At 37.4% G+C, this 18,047-nt stretch overlaps 1 protein-coding gene across 4 annotated transcripts in view; it reads right to left on the bottom strand.

Moving 5' to 3' along the window:
• STXBP5 (syntaxin binding protein 5) overlaps positions 1-18,047 on the bottom strand; it is a 153,293-nt gene that overhangs the window by 41,160 nt on the left and 94,086 nt on the right. For all 4 annotated transcript variants that reach the window (XM_043456790.1, XM_043456791.1, XM_043456792.1 and 1 more), the window contains 7 exons: positions 16,411-16,558; positions 16,140-16,207; positions 15,825-15,865; positions 14,679-14,899; positions 14,011-14,189; positions 7,711-7,836; positions 5,453-5,604 (listed from right to left, as the gene is read on the bottom strand). In XM_043456790.1, coding sequence (XP_043312725.1) covers positions 5,453-5,604; positions 7,711-7,836; positions 14,011-14,189; positions 14,679-14,899; positions 15,825-15,865; positions 16,140-16,207; positions 16,411-16,558 — 935 coding nt within the window. The remainder of the gene's footprint in view (positions 1-5,452; positions 5,605-7,710; positions 7,837-14,010; positions 14,190-14,678; positions 14,900-15,824; positions 15,866-16,139; positions 16,208-16,410; positions 16,559-18,047) is intronic.

The following is an 18,047-nucleotide window of genomic DNA, read 5'->3' as shown; positions in this document are numbered from 1 at the left end:
CCTGTAAGGGTTCAGGTGAAAGGGTGAGTCAGTCAGCCACTCTCTGTTCTCTTTAAATCCAAAACCAGAAATAATTAAGCTTGGCAAGGAAGGCATGTCAAAAACTCAGAAAGGCTAGAAATCTAGGCCTCTTAAGCCAAACAGTTATCCAAGTTGTGACAGCAAAGGAAAAGTTCTTGAAGGAAGTTCAAAGTGCTACTCCAATGAACACATGAATGATCAAGTGAAATGGCCTTACTCTTTGACAGGCAGAAAGCTTCAGTGGTCTGGATAGACGATCCCATCAGTCACAGGATCCCTTTAACCCAAAACCCGATCCAGAGAAAGGCCCTAACTCTCTTCAATTCTATGAAGACCAAGAGAGGTATGGAAGCAGCAATAAACGCTGAAGCTGGAAGAGGCTGGTTCATAAGGATTAAGAACAGAAGCCATCTCCACAACACAGAAGTACAAAGTGAGGCAGCAAGTTATCCAGGAAGTCTAGTGAGATAATTAATGAAGGTGACTAGACCAGCCAACAGATTTCCAATGTAGATGAAACAGCCTTCTATTGGAAGATGCCAACTAGGACTTTGTGGCCAGGGAGCTTGGGATAGCTGGACAATGGACAAAAGCTGCATGCCTAGGCCTCAGATGTTATCAGGTATGAAATCAACATATGTGCACGTTATGACCAGTATCTGCCTTTCTATTCCTCTGGTAAAAGACATGACGTCACAATCTTCACAGTCCCTAAGAGACCTCTTACAGTAACATGTAGAGAATGCTGAGTACTGAATTGGGCTTCCCAGGTGGTGCTAGTGGTAAGGAACCCACCTGACAATGCAGGAGACGTAAGGGACACAGGTTCGATCCCTAGCTCGGAAGATCCCCTGGAGGAGGGCATGGCAACCCACTCCAGTACTCTTGCCTGCAGAATTCCACAGACAGAGGAGCCTGGTGGGCTACAGTCCATGGGGTCACAAAGAGTCAGACACGACTGAAGCAACTCGGCACACACGAGTACTGAACTGGGTTTATGAGGAGTGTCTTCTACTTTGAATTGTGTGTTACGGTCTTCATTGAATAGGAAGCTTTTGAATGACAGTTGTTTTTTCTTTTTAACTTTCATCAAACTAATGATTCTAGAAAAAAACCAAAACTAGTCTTTAGAGTTCTACAGTGATGGGTTAATTATAGGTATGCACGTATTAATCTCTGACATAATACCTATATATATAAACAAATCTTTTCTTGATAAAACCTTAAGATAGCAGATCTTTAAACAGTAGAGCTATATGGAAACAATTCAAGTGTCCATTGGTGGATGCATAGACGAAAAAGAGTTATAAATATACGATGGAATATTATTCAGCCATAAAAATGAATAAAATTTTGCCATTTGTGACAATGTGGATGGACCTTGAGGATATTATGCTAAGTAAAGCAAGTCAGGCAAAGAAAGACAAATACCACGCGATCTCATATTCCTCAACTAAGTAAATAAATAGTGGTAATATATTCCAGTATTACGATGAGCCTGGTACTGAATAAAAATAATTTGGTATTTTGTCAACTGTTTGAGAAAACTCTGGGAGACAGTGGAGCACAGAAGAGACTCGTGTGCTACAGTCCATGGGGTCACTAAGAGTTGGCACAACTTAGCGACTGAAGGGCAACTAAACTCTATAAAAATGTAGTTCAGTTCAGTTCAGTTCAGTTCAGTCACTCAGTCGTGTCCGACTATTTGCGACCCCATGAATCGCAGCATGCCAGTCCTCCCTGTCCATCACCAACTCCCGGAGTTTACTCAAACTCATGTCCATCGAGTCAGTGATGCCATCCAGCCATCTCATCCTCTGTCGTCCCCTTCTCCTCCTGCCCACAATCCCTCCCAGCATCAGGGTCTTTTCCAATGAGTCAACTCTTCGCATGAGGTGGCCAAAGTATTGGCATTTCAGCTTCAGCATCAGTCCTTCCAATGAACACCCAGGACTGATCTCCTTCAGGATGGACTGGTTGGATCTCCTTGCAGTCCAAGGGACTCTCAAGAGTCTTCTCCAACACCACAGTTCAAAAGCATCAATTCTTCGGTGCTCAGCTTTCTTTATAGTCCAACTCTTACATCCATACGTGACCACTGCAAAGACCATAGCCTTGACTAGACGGACCTTTTTTGGCAAAGTAATGTCTCTGCTTTTTAATATGCTATCTAGGTTGGTCATAACTTTCCTCCCAAGGAGTAAGCATCTTTTAATTTCATGGCTGCAATCACCATCTGCAGTGATTTTGGAGCCCAAAAGAATGTAGTAAGAGTTGCTAATTTTCATTCTTAAAATAGCCTAGGAGGAATCATTTAGGAAGCTAAATTCAAGTGTGATAGGAATAATTTAGTTATTAAATTCTGGAATAAGCTAAAAATGCCTTCCACGCTTTCCATCTGACTCAGGGTAAAAGCTAAAGTAAAGTCCAAGAAGACTGGTTGATGCATATGATCCTATGGTACATGACTGTGGTATTTATTATGTGACTATGGGTATCCCATTACCTCTCTGACTTTATTTCCTCTCCTACCTACTTCACCGTCTCCCTGACTCTCTCTGCTTCAGCCACACTGACCCTTCACTGTAACCTTGAACTCACCAGTTACACTGCTTCTGAGCCACTAGACTTGCTACTATCTATCTGAAATGTTCTCTCTACAGACATCCTCATGGAGAACAGCTGTCTCCCTTAAATCTTTGCTCAAGATGCTCTATTTAAAATGTAACACCCTTGTCGCTATTTCAAATCCCCCTCATTTAATTATTTTTTCCTTTGGCACTACTATGTAACTTACTATATACTACTTATCTTTTCAAACTCTGTCTTTTCCGGTATAATGTAAGCTTCATGAGGGTAGAGAATTTGGTCTGTTTTAATACTGTGCTGGCTGAAGTTTGTTTGGGCTCTTCCATAAGATGGTATGTGTGTGTGTGTGGGTGTCTGACTCTTTGAGACATGAATGGACTGTACCCCGCCAGGCTTCTCTGTCCATGGAATTTTCCAGGCAAAGATACTGGAGTAGGTTGCCATTTCCTACTCCAAGGGATCTTCCCGACCCAGGAATGGAACCCACGTCTTTTCTGCCTCTTGCATTGGGAGGCGGATTCTTTACCACTGCACTACCTGGTAAGATGGTATAGAAAAACCCAATTGAATTTTCTGGTCAACAACCCAACAGAATCACGATAATTAGCAGATACATACATTTAGTTGAAATACTTCACTACTTGTACCCTGTGAGAGTTTCATAATTTTTATTATGAAAATACTGTAGATATTTTAGTCAATAGTTCAACTGTATTTTAACACAGCTAAAAAATACTTAAACGACAATGTTTTATCTCATAAAATAATTTCATGAGTGCCATCATATTCTTTATGAAAACCTATTAGCACCAAGTAGTAGCAAAAAAAAGTTTCTCCATTCATACTGATCTATTATGAAAGCCAGAAGAACAATTTCATGGTATTTGGGCTTCACTTCAAGAATATATGCTAAAATATACACTTCAGCAAAAAATCTTTTTTGCATCAATGCAAAGAATTTTAGTACCAGTTATTCTATATTTAGTTTTATTTAAAATAGAAATATTTTAGAAACAAGACACAAATATTCTTAAAATGTTAAAGTATGTTTTAAAATAATTTTCTCTTAATATTTATCTTTCTCCTTAATATTGTTCAAGTGAGCATAACAACAATAACATCTTAAAGTGATAAAAATTTAAGTAGTTCTCCTGTACCTAAATGTGTAACTCTTCAACATAAACTGAAGCAAATAATAATATGAATAATACAATAATGCTTATTAAAGAATAAAATAGGATGCAATGGAATGCAATAAAAAAATTAAAATCACATGGCAGAATTGGTGTCTAACCTTGGATGAATTTAGGCATTTAATTTCTAGTAATTTTATGTAAGTTATACTGAGGTACTAACAAGAAAAGAAATTAATTTCGTGAGTAATAAAACTTTTACTGCTCCTTCTCTATCAAGACAATGTTTAACTTTCTGACACTACATATTAATTTATTTGCTTAATAAAGAAACTGGATCGGAACACAAATATTTCAGTAGCTGTTTTCATATGCATATTATGAGATGAATTTAAGTAATGAGTATGTTATTTTAGATATAGATGCTTTAATAGGCTCTTTTAAAAATAAATGAGAAAAAAATAGTTTTACAGACAAAATACACTGTCATGACTTTACTGACGTGGAATGAATAACTTACTTAAAAAAGAAGAACGGAGTTTTTTCACAGATTCAGAATATAAGCTAGAAACGCCGCACATGCAAGAAGTCACAATCAGCATGCCTCAGTGAAGCAACGAAAAGCAAAAGAAAAAAAAGGAGACAAAGATACTAGAATGGTATGGTTGGGACAACAACTTCTGCTGAAGATAACACATGACAAAATGATCACACAGACAAAAATAGAAAAAAATATTCAACTATTGCCAAAGTGACAGTAAGGTCTATATCCCATCATCTTTTTCTTTTCTTCTGTCATGAATTATGAGAATTATTTAGTATCAGCAAAAAATGTCCTGAAAGCAACTGAGAAATGACTATCAGAAAGAATTTTAATTCAGAGAGATTGAGTTAGGAGATGTAGAACAGGGCTCCCAGTGGCATTCTGCAAACAGGTTAGGTTACATCTGCCACAGATTGAGTTTCTTGAATTTCCGGTGCCCCTGGGAAGGTCCTGGGGAGTCTGGAGCCCAGAGACCAGTTACCACCACTAGAGGCCCCATTAACATATGTCTACATGCCAGAGATCCAATGTCATTTTCTGTGTGTGTGTCATGAGGTTTGGAAAAAAAAAAGAGGTGAGGAATACTGGTATAAACAGCTAACTATATATGTGTTCCATGAGGCATTAGTATTGAAACATTTAAAATAAGATTAATTACCTAGCAAACACAAAAGAATGCTATAGAGAGAATTTTTAATGGATCTGGGCTTGCACTGAATCCAAGCTGTCTGAGAATGCTGTATCTCACAGAGTTCAAACTCACTTTTGCATATACATTTTGTTTTCATGTGGGAAATTATTCCTTTGATACTCAAAACAATTAACTGCTGGTCTCACACTATTAAACAGTAAAAGGGACAGAACTATGAAATTAACTTTTGTTCTGTAATGAGATAAATTTCCCTGTCATAGTAATTTAGCTAAAGAAGTCTGAAACTGTGGTTCCTTCCCAATGTTAAATAAAATCCTAGAATATTAAAAACAAATGCATAAACTAATAACAGTACAAAACAAAAAAGGAGGTTGATACCTTTTACTATTTTTTTGACAGTTTATACAAACAGATACAATCAGATAAGCTATTTACCTAACGGAAGTACTTATATTCACAGAAGTAAGTTGGCATTTATGGAAATCCTAAAGCTCAGGATTTCTTTCTTTTTACCTCCTGAAGGTTGTCGAGATTTACGGGGAGATCGGGGTTCTCGCCGATAAGGATCATTGGAGCCATACAATTCAATAGTGCCCAGGTTGAGGAGTACTGCTTTCTGGAGGTAGTCAACCATCGCAATACCATTACAATTGCCAAAAACTACCCTATGAATAGGAAAAGAACAAACATTTTAGCACAATTAAATAGTCCGAAGAAAAAGTAGTCTACAGGGCTAAAAAAGCACGATGGATCTTTAAGAAAATTCCTTTTGAAACAAAACACTATTACAGACATGCAAATACAGGTTACATATGCCTTCTGATGGAGCTGTGCAGATCTTCCGTATCAACGTATACAAATCAACATAAAAAATTTGATGTAGGAGTTGAAATTTAACTAAAGATATAAATCCCCATGCTAAGCAATGTGACATCTATTTTTTTTGACTATTTTGAACCCCTTGGGGAAGACATTCATTTCTACTGGGGAATAGGGCATTATATATTTGGAAAAGTTATAGGGTAACTTTTGGTTACCCTATAGGGTTACTTTTGGTAAAGTCAAGGGTAAAACATAGAAAGCATAGATCTCGGAGGCTTCCCTTTGGAGTATTCCAAATACTTTCTCAATCATGAAGAACAATGAATAAAAGCAACTATGAATGAAGGAACTTTATTCATTTAAGATCCCGTAAGCCAGGCGTTGAAAACTAACATACACAGAGGGGCTATATAGGTAAGTAAAACACGCCGACTAAGGACTATGGTGACCTGAAGAGTGAACAACTCATCTAAACAGGGGAAGCTTCACCTCCGCTCCTGCTGACTACGGCCGACCAGGAATGGAGACGCGGGCTAGATAATCGAACTTTTCAATTAAAGCTCTAAATACAGATTTTCACATTAAAAAGTCTCAGCAATTAGTTCAAATTTTAAAAATACATGAAAAAGCCTAAACAAAGTATAGTTGTGAACCCAATCAGGACTGTGAGCAACTGATTTGCAACTTCCTTTGAAACATTCTATTGCTTCTTATTTCCAGTTTGTTTCTGTTATGGCTGTGAGCAGCAAAATACTAAAGAAAAAAAAAAAAAGGAACATCTGTACTTCCACACTGTGGGACAGCAAATAAAAGACATTAGAGAAGACTATTTCAGGCTGTGGCCAGTCTTATCTACGTGCACAAACGCAAGAGATAGTGTAGGTGGTAGTAGCTATTGGAAGGAAGAAGGAAGAGGAATGAGTCCTTAGGGCTAGAAGCAAGGAAGGAGACTCGACCTACACAAGACAAACAGCTCTGGACCAAACAGTTGGCATGCGGTTTCTCTTTTATCACAATGCTGATTTTTTAAAAAAATAATTTTATTTATTGATTGACTTGTGGTTGCACTGGGTCTTTGTTGCTGCGTGGGCTTTTATCTAGTTGAGGTGAGCGGGGGTTACTGTCTAGTTACACTGCGTGGCTTCTCACTGCAATGGCCTGTCTTGTTGCAGAGCACAGGCTCTCGCGCATGCAGGCTTCGGTGGCTGAGGTCCGTGGCTCAGTGGCTGAGGCTCCTGGGTTCTAGAGCACAGGCTCAGTAGATGTGGTGTGCGGGCACAAGTTACTCTGCAGGCAGGACGTGGGATCTTCCCAGACTAGGGACTGAAACTGTGTCTCCTGCACTGGTAGGTGGATTCTTGACCACTCAGCCACCAGGAAGCCAGACAGTGTTGATTTTTAAAACAAAAGTAAATACTTTATGATTCTATCCTATTATAATAAATAGTATGTACTATGAACACCATACACTTGAAGGCATGAACTGATAAATAAAAACACACCTGAAGTAAAGATGAATACTTTACTAAGCTATGACTATGTCTTTACAGTTTTTACAAGTTAACTATGGAAGGAGAAAGAATAAATTATGCAGCTATGGTTCAACATTTACAGAATCAATTTAGAACATAGTCTTCTGGGTTGATGTTAGACTTTTATTATACCAAATATTAACAAGGAAATTATTTCTCAGAGTATATCAAGGTGAGGAGAGATTCATTGATCCATGAGATATTTAATTTTAGATAAGGAAGTAGTAACAAGCACATCCAGAGTAAATTATTCAGAACAGAATTATGTTCCAAATAAACACTGAATTTGATCTGACACTGAAGCTTATACAACATTTTAAGTGATATAATAAGGATCACCCATTCTTTTTTTAAAAATATAAAAATGCATGGATGGAACACTATGAAGAGACACAGAAATACATAAATTATACTTACAATCCATAGGAAGAATTAACTGCCAGACTGGTTATTTGTTGTGGTGGTTCTCCACCCACCCACACCAACTGTATAACTAATTCTGTCTGATAACCTGGAGACTGTTTAAGTGGAGAACTTTTAACTCTGTAAGAAAGGAAAATATGTTGCCTTTTAACACATCTTCAATTATCTTATTAGCCTATGTAATTATAAAGTCATCCATCAATAACTATACAAAATAACTTTATATATGAAAGTATATGATATAAAAATGCAAAAATCAGAATCCTGTCCTCTAGAATCATTTAATCCAGTTGGAGATGAAACACATAGATAAGCAACAAATCATAGATAAGTTCTACATATAAATTGGGGAGGGAGGGGAGAAGTGAAAGGGGAGAAGGAGGGAGTAGGTAGAGAGGAATGAAAGAAGACCAGGGAAGGATGGAGAGAAGAACAAAGAGAAGCTGCACTCTAGGTCTAAGAGGAAAAAGAATCAAGTTACAGAAAAAACCCAAGATAGAAGAGTAGACTTAAAACTTGAAAAAGGTAGAGTATAAGTAGATGAAAACTGGCCTAAAACATAAGGAATTAAGGAAAATGTATAAAAAATGTGGGCAATTTATTTTTGTTTGCATAACCACTTTTACTACTAAAAAAATCTACTTTGACTTTGAGTTGGTAGTATTTTTGATAGCATAGAAGTGAAGGGAAGTGAAAGTCGCTCAGTCATCTCCGACTCTTTGTGACCCCATGGACTATAGTCCATGGAATTCTCCAGACTAGAATACTGGAGTGGGTAGCCTTTCCCTTCTCAAGGAGATCCTCCCAACCCAGGGATTGAACCCAGGTCTCCCACATTGCAGGCAGATTCTTTACCAGCTGAGCCACAGGGAAATCCAAAAATACTGCAGTGTGTAGCCTTTCCCTTCTCCATCGATGTTCCTGACCCAGGAATCGAACTGGAGTCTCCTGCATTGCAGGAGGATTCTCTACCAACTGAGCTATCAGGGAAGCCCCTTGATAGCATAGGCTATTCCCCCAAAAACTGCTCGATAGTGTCAAAAAATTGCTTTTGCAAAAAAATATGCTAACAAGATAAAGAAGTAGGAAAGCCACAAAGATTAACAAGTGTGTATGTTTGGTCACAGTAGAAGGTATGTGTAGTAATAGTAAGAATTAAAAAAAAAAAAGTCACTATAGCGAGATAGGCCAGGGCCAGACTTTGGAGGGTTTGTGAGGTCTGGCTGCAAAGGTCTGATGTTGGTAGAAAGAACTCAGGGCTCTGAAGTGCTAGAGTGTGAGTCTTGGTTCTGCCACTTAATGTCTTCCTGTTTGAAAGTGGGAATATTACTACTTAATCACAGTATAAAGATACTGTGAGTACCTATGAGAGAAGTTTTTCAACGGCCAAATTATGCAAAAGGCATACATTTTCATTATTAAAGAATTAAAAGCCAGTGAAGGTTTAGGAGAAATATTCTGGGAAGATTAACTGTAGAATTTCACAAGATGAAGTAGAATAAGAAGACTCATGAGGAACTTCCTGTGATTCGTGTGATGCAAAATAATAAGACAGATTTGAAACGCATGAACTAAGTCTCAAAAAGGTTCATAAACTCCATTAAGGTAGATACCTTGCCGTTACTTTTAATACTCCAGCAGATGAAGTACTCAATATTTACGGAATGAATGAACGAGCTGCAGGCTGATTAGAGGCGGAGGAGGGGAGAAAAAGAAGACAGTGATTCTAAGTTTTGAAAAAGAAAAAAGATGTCAGGCTGAAGAGCCAGTCTCAGAAGAAGACGTGGTTAACTTTGAGGGGATGGTAGGGGTCTTCAAGTGAACTATTCAGCAAACAGTTATACTCACTTATGTTGAGTGAGTTCACACAAAACTTACATTGGTTCAACTTGTTATAAGCATGTTAGAGGGAGCAAAGGAGGGGTTTGTTTATAAATGTGAGACTTTCTAAGGAATAAAGTTACTAAGCTAATACCTTTATTACTTGTAAACTTCAAGTGAATTTGGAAGATAAAATTTTTATAAAATATGAGCTATTTGTGTGACTACTTTTACTATTAAAAAAATCTACTTTTACTTCAAGGTGGGGACATTTTTGATTGCACAGACTCTCCAGTAATTGTTCTTGTAAAACATACACAAAGCCTGGTTATGCTAATGATTCTTGAGGCTTCTGCCTTGGACTAAATGTATAAAGAAGGACAGCCGGAAGTCTATTCCATGTTTAACCTCCTGACACTAAACTCAGAGAACCCTTTGGATCTTTCAGTTGGTACTTCCATGAAGAACACCACAACACCAGACCTTTTGCTGTCATATTTGCTAGACTCAGTCCAGGTAAGCAAAGGGTCATGATGCTGTCTGAGTTTTGGAGTAAATGTGAATCACCCAGGGTACTCTTAAAATGAGCTGAGTTGCAGTCACAACTGCCTGTGCAAAGTCTGCAAGTTAATACACTCGGAACTACACACTGGCTGAAGCAGAAGTTCTAATTTTCCTCTGGGAAACACCCACTGATCAGCCACAGCCATCCACCTCAAAAGACAAAAATAAAGACTGAGTAGCATTTCACCTCCACCAGAGACAGCCTCTGTCGACACAAGCACAGCCTGCAGAGTCCGAGTGTGCTGTTTTCTCCCTGTGTGAGTCAAGTAAGCTTCAACGAAGTGTCCACTCTCCCTCTGGCATACTTATGTGCACCTCAGATTCTCAGGGCCGCCCTCCTGGTTCAGTTGGTAAAAAATCTGACTGCAGTGCTGGAGACTTGGGTTCGATCCCTGGGTTGGGAAGATACCCTGGATGAGGGAACGGCTACCCACTCCAGAATTCTGACCTGGAGATATTCATGAACTACACAGTCCATGGGGTTGCAAGGAGTTGGACACGACTGAGTGACTTTCACACTTATATACTCACACTAAGATTTTCAAGAGCAGGAACAGGCATTCAGGGATAATTTCAGATAGCCATATATGGGCACATTTTAGATGTAAGTGATGAAGACACACAGAAGTCATAGAATTTTTATTTTACTTAGTATGAAGAAACAAAAACATTCTCAGGTAAAAATAACTTTAAACAGTCAAACATGCTGAAAAAGCCTCAACTGGTAAAAAATTAGAAATCGAATCAAGAAATGATGACATATGTTAGATTTTAAAAATACAAAATGAGGGCTGGGTGGGCATTATGTTTAACGTGTATAATGGTTATATGCAAGTTATCATTTTAATGTTTTTAATATATTAACTTGTTTCCTTTTTAAAGACAAAGGGTAGAACTTATTTTTATGAAAAGCTCCATAATTTGTACAAACGTATTTTAAATTTAAAAATAATGTTTGGAGGCCTGGCAGTTTCAAAACGATTTGTCTGATTTGACTAATTCCCTGCAAAAAGCACAATGAAAATACTTAAAAACAAAATCAAACAGCTACTTTTAAAAAGTTTCTTCAAAAGACAGTTACGTGCAGGGAGGGATGGAGGGGAGGCTGGGGTTGGCGGATGTAAGCTATTACACACAGAATGAATGAAAAACAAGGGCCTAATGTACAGCACAGGGAACGGTGTTCAACATCCTATGATGAAGAACACTGGAAAAGAATATTTAAAAAAGAACATATATATAGGTATAACTGAATCATTTTGCTGTACAGCAGAAATATAACATTGTAAATCAACTATACTTCAATGGGAAAAAAAACCACAACTGAATGAAGTACAAAAATAATTTGTACAAAAAACAAACAAAATCTAAGTATTAGTTATTTTCACATATCTCTGACTTTTAAAATTGGTTTTTGAGATTGTGGACTAAAACGATGTGAAGTTAACAATAACTGCATTTACCTGAAAACTATTAAAATGGTAAAAAAAATATATAAATATATATATAATTCAAATTGCCTGTGATTTAAAAGTCACTAGTGAATATGTGGATTTTAGACAAAAATCTCAAACTTGTTACCAAATCAAACCTCAAACTACTTTATATGCTTATAAAAATTAAACAAAAAACAGGAGAAATATACATGAAAATCAGAAGTGACATTAATGTAAATTTTACAAATTTAAGTTTAAAGTACTACAGAGTAAGTAACAAAAGGGAAAGATGTAGAATTCTTTTATTTCCAAGTCTCATTCTATCTAAACATATGCCAGACTGTGGCAGAAAGGAAGTATGTGTGTATATATACACATGGGATAGAAAGGAAAGGGGAGGGGGTAGGGAGGAGGGGAGAGAGTGGGGGGAGGGGGGAGAGGAAGAGGGAAGAAACCTCAGACCTCTCTAAGAAAGTAGCCGCTTCGCCTCCACGCGTACACTCCAAGGCCCGACCAGCTTCCACCCTCGGCACCACTGACGCCCTGCACTGGCCAACCCCGCTGTGCGGCGCTGTCCTGTGCACGGCGGGATGTCGGGCATCAACCCTGGGCTCTATGCCCGGGCTTCCCTGGTAGCTCAGCGGGTCAAGAATCCGCCTGCAGTGCAGGAGACCCTGGTACGATTCTTGGGTTGGGAAGATCCCCTGGAGAAGGGAAAGGCCACCCACTCCAGTATTCTGGCCTGGAGAATTCCATGGAGTGTACGGGCCACGGCGTTGCAAAGAGTCGGACATGACTGAGCGACTTTCACTTTTCACAGTAGATGCCAGTAGCACTCCTTCCTGTTGTGACAAATATTGTTTCCAGACATTGCCAAGCATTCTGAGGAGCAAAACCACCCCTGTTTGAGAACCACTGGCATAGAACACAATCTCAAATTTACGTAAGCACATAAAGAAGATTTAAAAAGCTGTACTTTTCTATAGCTCTATATCATGAGTGATTGTAATATAAAAAAATCTGCTTTATCTCTGGTTGAATGCATTTTTGATGATGCAGACAATCTCCTCAGCAACTATTGAACTATTCGGTAATGGTTCTAGTAGACCTAAAGTCAAAACAGTATAAAGACTGGTTCTTTTAACAAATGCAAACTGTCTTTCTGACTACCCTATCTTGAATCTACTACAGTCTGCCTTTCGCCCCCAACTTTTGTATTGAATCTCCGACATTTTCCACAACCACTTTTAGTCACGACCTTAATTGTCTTCTCTTTACACCCTAATTGACTTCTTTGTAAATATAATACTTTAAATCATAGTCTTCATGAAATCATTCAGTGATTTTAACTCTTTGTTTTCTTTCTATGCCATTTTTAAGGCTCATATGCTTTAAAAGTGACCAACCTAGACAGCATATTAAAAAGCAGAGACATTACTTTGCCAACAGAGGTCCGTCTAGTCAAGGCTATGGTTTTTCCAGTGGTCATGTATGGATGTGAGAGTTGGACTATAAAGAAAGCTGAGCACCGAAGAATTGATGCTTTTGAACTGTGGTTTTGGAGAAGACTCTTGAGAGTCCCTTGGACTGCAAGGAGATCCAACCAGTCCATCCTAAAGGAGATCAGTCCTGGGTGTTCATTGGAAGGACTGATGTTGAAGCTGAAACTCCAATACTTTGGCCACCTCATGTGAAGAGCTTATTCATTTGAAAAGACCCTGATGCTGGGAAAGATTGAGGGCAGGAGGAGAAGGGGATGACAGAGGATGAGATGGTTGATGGCATCACCAACTCAATGAACATGACTTTGAGTAAGCTCCAGGAGTTGGTGATGGACAGTAAAGCCTGGTGTGCTGCAGTCCATGCGGTCGCAAAGAGTTGGACACGACTAAGTGACTGAACTGAACTGATGCTTTAAAACTTTTAACCACTCAATAATATAAAAGTAAAAATAAATTTTGTCCAATTTACTCCTATAGAAAAGCAAAACGCATTAAATCTGGATTTCTACAATAAAGGCATTTACATAACAATGTTGTGATATTAAAGAAGATTCAGAAAAAGAAAAAAAATGATTACCGAACAACTGTATCTCTAAAGGCTGAAAAAACAGAATTTTCAGAACGCCAGAAAGCAGTCTACGTGTACATTTGATCCACATATAAACCCAGACTAAAACATGATGATGGATTGAGAAGAATGAGCTAGATACAGAGGAAAGATCCATGCTGCTCTACCAGTAGGTTTAGAGATCAAATCATATTACTTTAAGGATAAAATCATGGAATGCAATCATATTCCTCTTGGTGCCACAAAAAAAATGAGTTGGATTAACCACAGTGAAATGCAGAAAGAGAAGTAGTTATGTCATTTTACTCTATCATGGGAAAACATTACTTAACTTTACTAATGCTTATAATTTATCTAAATTAAGAGGTAAGTTCCAAACCATCTGTATTTTTCTTTAACTTACTTTAAACAAGGGACATTGTCCCGAAGCCCATCAGATGAACTGCTACTGGTAGAAGGATGAGACTGAGGGGGGATGGGCTGTGGATTGGCACTCCCAACCGGTGTTGGCAAAGGTGGAGCCTGTTCACCCTCCGGTGTTTCCACATCACTTATCTCATACAACAACCGAACTTCAAGCATCTGTTGTAAAATAAGACAGTTGACCCTCTCCTAACAATTACTGTTCATTTTGTTAGTTTATACATACACACATGTACACTAAAGTGGAAAGAACATTTTTAAAGGAAAAATTTAGTGAGCTTACTAAAGATAAAGATTTCACAAAGAAAAAAATGTTTCTGACTCAGCTTTTTAAAAATGATTGTGTGTTTGTGTGCAAGTACATTCACACATACACATTTTGATTTTAGGGTTTATGGCACTCCTGTTAATGCTAAATTAGATTAGGCTCATACTTATATCCTTTCCTTAAATGAAACAGAATGCATTTAAAGATTTAAATAAATGTTCAGTAAAAAGATATACATAAAAATATGCCTTTTCTTCACAAAAGGTAAATTCAATGTAAATACTGAGGTGTTTTAAAAATGAGTACGACAGTCTCCTAAGTGATTTGAAAACTTGTAAATGTCAGACATTTGACATTGAAAATAATTCAGAGACAACTACCGGAATGACTTCTGTAATCACTTCCTGTTTGCTGAATCTATAAATAATGACATGAGCTGAAACTCCAGCTATGCACAGCATTCTACTTTCGGGACACCAGGAGATGATCTGAATGGCATATGGATCTTCATCTACAATGTCTGTGTTTGGCTTCTCATCTTTATTTCTTGACTTCTCAAATACTTTAGATGTCTTTAGTTTATATAATACTTGTAGAGTTACTAAAAAAAAAAAAAAAGGATAAAATATCTTAGTACAAAAAGAATAAAAGGGGATATATCACATCAGAAAAACAGCCTGTTTCTTGAATCATATTTTTATTCCTATGTCTGTATTTCTTATTCTTTTACATAATGTATTCACTGCACTTCATCGACCAAAGAAGGTACACTCATTGTATTCATTTAAAAAAAAATCACCATCATGATGAATTTAGATTATCAAAAAAATGAGTAAAAAGATTAGAGGGAGGTGGGAGGGGGGATCGGGATGGGGAATACGTGTAAATCTATGGCTGATTCATATCAATGTATGACAAAAAAAAAAAAAATATATAATAAAAAAAAAAGATAAAAGCATAAATAAAAATAATAAAGCACATATTTTGCTTTACAGAATTATTTTCTCTCAGAAAGGTACCACTATTATCTAACACACTCCTTCATGATGAAGCATAATATACCCTGAGTTAACTGGATTCTAATTTCGTAATTAGTAGTGTTTGTACACTACTCATTCAAAGCATTCTTTCCTTTTTGCTAATGTAACCACTGTATATAATTCACATAGAGAGCATAAACTTTCATGATATAAGTTTAGAATCAGACACTAAAATTATTCAACAGATTTATGTTGATTTGAAACATATTCTCTCTTCTCTTATCTCTGAGTTAGGAAGAGAAGGTTTGAAAAAATACTGAAAAAAGGATTTGAGTATTTCTGCTGAGAATTATTCTTGATTTACGAATTAACATCCTTCAAATATCTTCATCTATTATAAATTCTACTCAAATACTTGATAAATCAAGCATTAACTTTACAGCCTCTAAATTTCAAATTAAATGTTAGCTATGCAATTATTACAAAACAGATTACATAAAAGCAATAATTGCATAGCATGTAACAAATAATATTCAGAATACTTACTCGCAGAAGCATCCCAGAACTTAATCGACCCATCAGCATGCCTGTGAAAAGCAAATGAATTAAGAATGTGTTGAAGAAAAAATTTACACTAATTTTTTCTTTGAAGTTAGATATATTGTTACTTAAACATAGTTACCAAAATGAGGAAAAAGGTAAAATTTAGGATAAATTCATAGGTTCTATAAAATAACTTATTACTTATGATGTTACTGTATAAAGAAAAGTACTACCTGCTTAACTAATTAATATTCATGTAGTCCTAATCATATTTAGTTATTAATATTTTTTTTAAGGAGAAAACAGACTTTTACTTACCCTGTAATAATTATTTCTGAGTAGCTTTGAGCACCCAAGCCCCAATTACCTCCATTAATGGGCCATTCCTGTAAGAAAAGATTATTGTGTAAAGCAATTTCCAAGCATAGCATGTATCTTCACAAAATATTTATGACAATAGTAAATAACATATTTCATTTCCAGAAAGGATTTTTAATTTCTCTAGAAAAGGTATCACTATCAACCACGTTAAGGTGAGAAGTATAAAATACTGAAATGTGAAGTAAAGAGTAAAATTCATGTTCAATACCTTTTTGCTGTAGCCTTGACGTTTCTGTCTAGCTCCAACAGAATAAAGTGCAGGAATAAGGTCCACGGGACAATCAGCAAAATATTCGCAACATGTAACAGGGGATTCATGTATACTCAAAGGGTAGGGATTTTCAAATATAGGGTATCTTTAACAAGAGGAAAAGAAAAAACATTTGTTAATGAATGATTACCTATGATTAATGAAACAATGAAAAACATATTTAAACTTATTTAACAATAGGCTATTCTAGGGCTATCACTGAGAGTAAATGTTTTTAAATTCCTTTGTTTGACATGGTCTTGTTATTTTCAGGAAGAAAAAAAAATCATTATTGCAGTTAGCACGCACTAAGTTGATGTGAATTTTGGAATGCCGTAAAGTAAGGTAAGTAATACCATTCACTTAGACTTTAGGGTTTTCCTATCTCAGTACCACTCCCATTGTGGGTCAGACAGTATCACGGGGGCGGCCCTGTGCACTGAGGATGTTTAGCAGCACCCCTCCCCTCAACCTCAGATGTCTACACAGACACTGTCAAACATCTCTTGAGGGGCAAAACTGCCCCCAATCCAGAAATACTGAATGGGTAAACTCATTAAAACCATATTTAATGATTATCTCTCAGGAAATACAACTAATGTAATACAATGTCCTTCCATTCAAGAAATTTATAAGTAAACATGCTATCATCTAATCTAGAACAAGCAGAATGTTGGAAATACCACAAAAAGTTGCACAGGAGCTATGGTGAGAATTTACAGGTCAGCTATGATACATCTGGTTAGGAGAGAATAGGAAAAGCTTGAAGAGGAAAAGAAGGCTGCCTTTGAAAGTTACGTGGATTTTTGATGGCAGTGACACACGTGGAATGTTTCAGCTGCTGGGAGCTAGGTAAGAAAAGACATGGACGTGTGATGCTTGTTTGACACTGTTCAGTTTTCCTGGAGAACAGGTACCAGGTTGGAAAGGTACGCTGAATCCCTTCTATGTAGAGTAGCAGGCTGAGAAACTGTTTTTACATAAAAAACCAACAGAGATCCAAAGGGATTTAAAGAAAAGAGTAACAAGATTGGTGAAGTGAAGTGAAGTTGAAGGTTGCTCAGTCATGTATGTCTGATTCTTTGCGACCCCATGGACTTTACAGTCTATGGAATTCTCTAGGCCAGAATACTGGAGTGGGTAGACTTTCCCTTCTCCAGGGGATAGTCCCAACCCAGGGACTGAACCTGGGGGGGATTCTTTACCAGCTAAGCCACAGGCGAAACCCAAGAATACTGGAGTGGGTAGCCTATTCCTTTCTCCAGTGGATCTTCCAAACCCAGGAATCGAACTGGGGAACAGGGATAGGCTACCCATTCCAGTATTCTTGGGCTTCCCCTTGTGGTTCAGCTGGTAAAGAATCCACCCTGGGTTCGACCCCTGGGTTGGGAAGATCCCCTGGAGAAGGGTTAGGCTACCCACTCCCCAGTATTCTGGCCTGGAGAATTCCATGGACCATATAGTCCAAGTCCATGGGGTCACAAAGAGTTGGACACGACTGAGTGACTTTCATTTTCACTTTCAAGGTATTCAAGTATTAGGTTGAATCATAAAAAATTTCAGAAATTCAACAATTTTGATATAAACTTGGATTT

Source organism: Cervus canadensis, chromosome 33, assembly GCF_019320065.1.
Source record: "Cervus canadensis isolate Bull #8, Minnesota chromosome 33, ASM1932006v1, whole genome shotgun sequence".
In the NCBI taxonomy this organism is placed as follows: Eukaryota; Metazoa; Chordata; class Mammalia; order Artiodactyla; family Cervidae; genus Cervus; species Cervus canadensis.
Note: the sequence above shows the minus strand (reverse complement) of the source record. Positions and strands in the feature narration are given on the sequence as shown.